The sequence below is a fragment of the Poromitra crassiceps genome (assembly GCF_964638095.1).
Source record: "Poromitra crassiceps genome assembly, chromosome: 1".
Taxonomy (NCBI): Eukaryota; Metazoa; Chordata; class Actinopteri; order Beryciformes; family Melamphaidae; genus Poromitra; species Poromitra crassiceps.
The window spans coordinates 77,227,475-77,234,984 of record NC_139623.1 but is presented as its reverse complement, the minus strand read 5'-3'; the positions used below and the strand labels follow the sequence as shown (position 1 = coordinate 77,234,984).

Genomic DNA, 7,510 nt, shown 5'->3' with positions numbered 1-7,510 from the left:
ACTGCCGATCTTTCGGCAAAGACTAAAAACACACCTTTTCAGGCTCCACCTGGCCCATTCTTGAACTAACATCTTTCTCTCTCTCTCTCTCTCTCTCTCTCTCTCTCTCAATCTCTCTCTCTCTCTCTCAAAAAAAAACTTGACCACTCTAGTCCTTCAAAAGTTGTAGCTGTCATAGATTATGTTTCATAGTTGATTTCTCTGTTGACAGAAATGTGTTATTGTAAGTCGCTTTGGATAAAAACGACATAATGTAATGTAATCTAATGTTCAGTAGATGCAGAGGGGGGACTCAAATCCCATGACTTAGGCACAATTTTAATTGCTAGACTTGACTTAATGCATGAAGAGAATTGTGACCTGATGTTTCTAAAGTCTTGACAAAAGATTGTGTTGTATGTAAATTGCTTAGATTGAAGACTATGAGATGTATTCCACCAGATAACTGAATTCTCAGTTCTGAAATTCTGATTCATTCAAATATATTAAATTGATACTGAACTCTTGATTCATTCTGACTTGACTTGGTGTTTACATTTAGACTTGAGACTTGACTTGAGACTTGTGCCTCAAGACTTGAGATTGACTTGGTTATGTACACTGACCATTGACAGTGACCTGGAAGACCTTGCTCCTTCGTCCGTAGATGGGAGACACTATTACGCATGTGTAATTGCCCTGGTGCGAACTCCTGTCCACGCTGTTGACTGTTAGCCGGGTTGTAAAGCCATCGTTGGACACCATGAAGCCGCCCGTGGTCAGATCCAGCAGACACCCCTCTTGCTGCCAGGACACAGAAACAGGTGGATTGGCCTGGACATCACACTGCAGCATGAGCTCTGCCTGTTCTTCTACTGGCACCTTCTCCACTCCAGAGAGCATCGGGGCATCTGGAGAGGTAAAACCAGGGTAAATATTAGACCTGCTAAGTTGTTCTGTCTGGTGAGATGATCTGATTTTCATCACACGGGACAAAAATAATTGTCCTCTCAAGTCAGGTCAACAAACTGAATAAGGGCCTTATTCAGGCCTAATAAGGGATTCAACACACACCTAAGAGGATGATATATATCACAATAAACCTGACACTTATGTCTCCCCTCTTTGACTCACAGGTGACATTCAGGGTGGCTGAGATGCTTGCGCTGGCATTTCCCTTCAGCTGGCAGGTGAACGTGGCATGGTCGTCTTCACGGGTGACAGGCGAAACACACACGCTGCTGCGGCCCTGCTTGTTGCCTTCCTTCAGTTGGACCAGAGCCCCGTTCCTCAGCCACACCAGCTCATCCTCAGCCTGGGGCCCCAGGCAGAGCAGGGACACCGTCTGCTCCAACTCTGTCTGCACAAATCCATCCATAAGTGTCGGGTCAGACTGGATCTCCATGCCTTGGAAGGGGAAGAATCTTTTTAAATTTAAAGCTAGAGTGCGTAGCTTTTACATAAAATGAACGGCTGTTACATTTTGTCAGCAATTGTCAAACGAGTTCCCACAATGCTGATTAAGCCTATCGCCGTCAGATAATGCTCTTTGTATTCCACAGTAGGACCGGAGTTTCCAATCTGCTGTCATCTGGGGAAATTTCCACGGTGCGCACCATGACTTCCGCCCCCAGCCTAGCCGGCTAATTTCCGGTTAGCCTTCTGCTAACTTGAATGGAGTCGTGCGGCTCTTCTAGACCTTCCAAATAATAGCGAACCAAATTGATCAAATTCTGAAGTGAATCATTTTGGAAACGGTCATGGTCTTATTTTCCCAATACTACTTGAATGCAGCGCACGTACTCTCACTGCCAGAAGCGCCAGAAGGGGGAGACAAAGGTTCTGCACTACAAAAGTTACACACTCGGCAGGGGGGTTGACTAAACTAGTGATGTCAGATGTTGAGAGTTATGGATAACCTGAAGTTGAAAGAAGAGTCTCACCTAATGTCTGGATTACACAGTAGAGCAGAAAATGGATAAGAGGAGCTTTCAACATCATCTTCATTCTACTTGTCCTTAAATCAGCCTGCAGAGAAGGTAAAGATTATCAGAGAGAGACTCCATTTTATTTAAAATCATTGGGCTCCAGATTCGGTTAATCTGAATTTGCATTACTCACAACTTCAATACTTTTCAACAGAACATAAGATGCGGCTATGGACCAGCCAACAACCAAACCCCTGCAGCAATAGATCCAGGTGAACCTTACCTCTCTGGTAATTAGCATAGTATGAGATTAGCATTAGTTAGCGTGTATAATAATAATAATAATAATAATAATAATAATAATAATAATAATAATACAAATAATGGGTAACGCATTATAGGTTCTATTAATAAGCGTTAATTAACAGGTAATAAGGCCCTTATATTATATGTTAATAAGACTATATAAGTGTTAATAATATCATCATAAACGTGTGTATTTGTAGCTTATAAGACATTTATAAACACCTTTACTAGCCTGTTTTGTTGCTTTATTAAGCTTAATAAATAGTTTGTTATTACCTTATTAGCAATTAACTATGCACTTATTAACAGTTAACTATGCTTTTTGCAGGTACCGGATCTAAAGCGAGAACAGTGCCTTATTATCTCATTGGCTGCCAGCCATTTCTGGAAAACGGATACTCCCAGTGCCAGCCCTTTCAGAGCGTTTTCAGTGATTTCTCAAGACCCACAGAATATTGTGTGATATTACTATGTAAACACCGAACATGCCCAAAGAACGATGAGACTCTCTTGTATCATCAGCAAAAAAAAGTTTATTGATATCATTTTCCGTTCTTTAGTTATCAGCAGTAGAAGATAGGTTGGTTTCACCAAAAACAGTCGTTTCAAACTAGAAGCTGAGATAATGAGCCTTTTGTGAAATGAAGCATTTCAAGCACATCACTGTCTCTGAAGCTAATATTTTCTGATGTAGTGACACCTCAAAAATAATTTCCTTCAATAAAACAGCAAAAACAAAGGAATTTTGATGGCAAAATAATATTTTTTAGCTGCAACCAGCAGCGCTGGCCCCTGCGTGCGCAGACCCTACACCTTCTTGCTGGTCTTGATTTACTGCTGGTGGGCATCAGGTATTCTAGCTTGTGTTTGCCAATCTGTCCATCGAGCCTGCTGTCTGGGTCGGTGTTGTATGGTGCCCTGCGTGCCCCACCCCCCTCAACTGCAAACTCCTCTGTGGGAGTGTCTCTGGTGGCTCTCTGCTGCTCTGAACTTTCTGCTGCACGTTTCAAAGTGCGCTGCACAGCGTCTATTTTCACAGCGCTCCGCCGTTTTTGTCCGCCGGCTCCCAGCGCTTCCAGCTGAGAATAATTTATCTTTTCAGAAAGACGCTGGTGTCGGGTACTCCTTTTCTGGCAACTAATCATATGGAGAAACTATCGCAACAGACAGAAAGGCTCAATTGTGGGAGCAGATTGGCTGCTGTTCACAGGCACAGCTAACGTTACAGCATGCATCGGTTTCCGTTTCCCCACGGCTTCTCCTCTGTTTTTTCCTCACCTTTCTCTAATCTGGAGAGCACTGTCGCCACCTAATGGGTCCGTAAAATAGCTTATACACCTTCAACATCCCCCATATTTTTACAGGAGATGCATCAGGCTTTGATCCACGTCCCACCGTCAAAAAACGCAATTGACGTCTTTAGACGTCATTGGCACTCTACGTTACTATTTGAATTGACGTCTTTAGACGTCATTGGCACTCAATGAGTTAAGGTTAATAAATCATTTATTATGCACTGGATGTGTCGGCCCGCTGTGCTTCACGTCATCTCGGCACAAACCTACATAGGCGTGTTTATGCCCATAACAGCCCGAATCGGCATCAGCGCGGAACCTTTATAACAGATAGATTGTACGCTCCATGTTCAAAGACACGATTTTATGAGTAGCCGGGCCAGCGAAGCGGCAGGGCCACTTCTTGTATTTGCCTGTATTCTTCTTCTTCTTCTTCTTCTTCTTCTTCTTCTTCTTCTTCTCCCGGGAAGTTGACTTCCCATGCATGAAAATAAACCAAACTTTCCACAAAGGTCCAGTCCCATGCCAAACTAAGTCGATGCGAATTTGGTGCCAATAGTCCCTATGCTACAGCGACCGTCTAAAGTTTCAAACTTTGAAAATTAATAACAAATCAGGCATACGTGCTATGGCTTTGCAACTTTCACTGAAATGTGGGCCCGAAAGAGGATAAACTTTTGTACACTGCAACCTATGGCCAATTATGAAGTCCAAAGACCGCAAAACTGCAAAAACTGTAAAACTATTTAAACCCTACACTTCCCACATTTTCTCTTCAAACGACACCAAACTCCAACATCTGCATCGTTAGACTGTCCTCCACAAAAGTATCAAACAGATTAGCACACAGTGCATCAAAATGTTGAATTCTGCCCCCATGTATAGCCTAAAGAGCATCTTAATTGCCCTAATTACCTAATGATGTGATGTCACTCGAGCCATGATGTCAGCAGTGATGATGTCATCCTTCCTGGCTGAGCAGACTGGGTGGGTGATGTCATACTTAGTTGTTGCTATGATGTCATCAGTGATGTCATACTTGCTACTGTGATGTCATCGGTGATGTCATACATGCCAAAGTATAAATGTTTCAGTCTATTGTTGCATTCACACATGAGTAGCACCTCCGCAGAGTTTGTAAAGTAGAGAGGGGGCGGGGGGCAGGGGGCGGGGGGCGGGCGGCGGGGGTGGGGGAATTTGGGCATGACCACACAGTTGTGAAAACTAAAAATACATAATGGGCGATAACTGCCTAACGTTCACGGCATATAATCGTTTGCGCATAACGTTAGTAAGTAATTAATTAAACAACCCTACAACTCACGCCCAGATGCATCGATTTCCTCGAGTCGCAAGCAGTACAAACAAAACAGGTCTTTGCTATGTTCAGTCCTAAAATGCCTCAAACCTACTAGAATTATACAGAATACAGGAAGCTAGACGTTTTTACCTTCAAAATAAAATAAATGTTGTATTACTTAGTAACAAAAAATCAGAATGTCGACTCACTACGGGTTAAAATTGACTTTTCGAAGGGAGCAGATATTCTTCCAGTTTATCTCCGTTCTGTATCTTTCGAAACACACACAAAAAAACATTACACGTGCATTTACTTTATTTAATTGCCATTATTGCGAAGGTTATACCCGGAAGTTTTCGTTTTATACTGCCTGACTTGACGCTACTTGGAATTTGCGCGAACGCTGTGTAAACGTTAAATCAAAGACATGAACGCAACCAGATCCAGATACCCTACCTAGCGATGTCCAATACTGGGAAGCGGGACGACCCTCGCCTTTTCTGGCAACTAATCATATGGAGAAACTATCGCAACAGACAGAAAGGCTCAATTGTGGGAGCAGATTGGCTGCTGTTCACAGGCACAGCTAACGTTACAGCATGCATCGGTTTCCGTTTCCCCACGGCTTCTCCTCTGTTTTTTCCTCACCTTTCTCTAATCTGGAGAGCACTGTCGCCACCTAATGGGTCCGTAAAATAGCTTATACACCTTCAACATCCCCCATATTTTTACAGGAGATGCATCAGGCTTTGATCCACGTCCCACCGTCAAAAAACGCAATTGACGTCTTTAGACGTCATTGGCACTCTACGTTACTATTTGAATTGACGTCTTTAGACGTCATTGGCACTCAATGAGTTAAGGTTAATAAATCATTTATTATGCACTGGATGTGTCGGCCCGCTGTGCTTCACGTCATCTCGGCACAAACCTACATAGGCGTGTTTATGCCCATAACAGCCCGAATCGGCATCAGCGCGGAACCTTTATAACAGATAGATTGTACGCTCCATGTTCAAAGACACGATTTTATGAGTAGCCGGGCCAGCGAAGCGGCAGGGCCACTTCTTGTATTTGCCTGTATTCTTCTTCTTCTTCTTCTTCTTCTTCTTCTTCTTCTTCTTCTCCCGGGAAGTTGACTTCCCATGCATGAAAATAAACCAAACTTTCCACAAAGGTCCAGTCCCATGCCAAACTAAGTCGATGCGAATTTGGTGCCAATAGTCCCTATGCTACAGCGACCGTCTAAAGTTTCAAACTTTGAAAATTAATAACAAATCAGGCATACGTGCTATGGCTTTGCAACTTTCACTGAAATGTGGGCCCGAAAGAGGATAAACTTTTGTACACTGCAACCTATGGCCAATTATGAAGTCCAAAGACCGCAAAACTGCAAAAACTGTAAAACTATTTAAACCCTACACTTCCCACATTTTCTCTTCAAACGACACCAAACTCCAACATCTGCATCGTTAGACTGTCCTCCACAAAAGTATCAAACAGATTAGCACACAGTGCATCAAAATGTTGAATTCTGCCCCCATGTATAGCCTAAAGAGCATCTTAATTGCCCTAATTACCTAATGATGTGATGTCACTCGAGCCATGATGTCAGCAGTGATGATGTCATCCTTCCTGGCTGAGCAGACTGGGTGGGTGATGTCATACTTAGTTGTTGCTATGATGTCATCAGTGATGTCATACTTGCTACTGTGATGTCATCGGTGATGTCATACATGCCAAAGTATAAATGTTTCAGTCTATTGTTGCATTCACACATGAGTAGCACCTCCGCAGAGTTTGTAAAGTAGAGAGGGGGCGGGGGGCAGGGGGCGGGGGGCGGGCGGCGGGGGTGGGGGAATTTGGGCATGACCACACAGTTGTGAAAACTAAAAATACATAATGGGCGATAACTGCCTAACGTTCACGGCATATAATCGTTTGCGCATAACGTTAGTAAGTAATTAATTAAACAACCCTACAACTCACGCCCAGATGCATCGATTTCCTCGAGTCGCAAGCAGTACAAACAAAACAGGTCTTTGCTATGTTCAGTCCTAAAATGCCTCAAACCTACTAGAATTATACAGAATACAGGAAGCTAGACGTTTTTACCTTCAAAATAAAATAAATGTTGTATTACTTAGTAACAAAAAATCAGAATGTCGACTCACTACGGGTTAAAATTGACTTTTCGAAGGGAGCAGATATTCTTCCAGTTTATCTCCGTTCTGTATCTTTCGAAACACACACAAAAAAACATTACACGTGCATTTACTTTATTTAATTGCCATTATTGCGAAGGTTATACCCGGAAGTTTTCGTTTTATACTGCCTGACTTGACGCTACTTGGAATTTGCGCGAACGCTGTGTAAACGTTAAATCAAAGACATGAACGCAACCAGATCCAGATACCCTACCTAGCGATGTCCAATACTGGGAAGCGGGACGACCCTCGCGTCCAAAAATGCTTATTAAATGTGTGTGCTGTGCGAAGCAGACATGAAATCAGATCAGAGCCATGAGCCTTTCAATCCAGCAATCCGCAACATGTTGGCTGTCGCACACGGAGCAGTTTTGAGCTTCATTTGGAAACCAAATGGCATGTGTTTTTTGCTCGCTCATTCACATCGACTATTTATATAATAATAATAATAATAATCTGTCACGATCGTCTCTGTCCTCATGCACTCACGAGGGG

At 43.0% G+C, this 7,510-nt stretch overlaps 1 protein-coding gene across 1 annotated transcript in view; it reads right to left on the bottom strand.

The window, feature by feature from the left end:
- The window catches only part of tmigd1 (transmembrane and immunoglobulin domain containing 1), a gene marked incomplete at both ends in the record, with an annotated part of 3,569 nt that extends 2,185 nt beyond the window's left edge, over window positions 1–1,384 (bottom strand). Inside the window, 2 exons of the mRNA XM_083657953.1 lie at window positions 606–890; window positions 1,114–1,384. Of these exons, the coding sequence (XP_083514079.1) occupies window positions 606–890; window positions 1,114–1,384 (556 nt within the window). The remainder of the gene's footprint in view (window positions 1–605; window positions 891–1,113) is intronic.
- Between the last annotated feature and the right edge of the window lie 6,126 nt (window positions 1,385–7,510).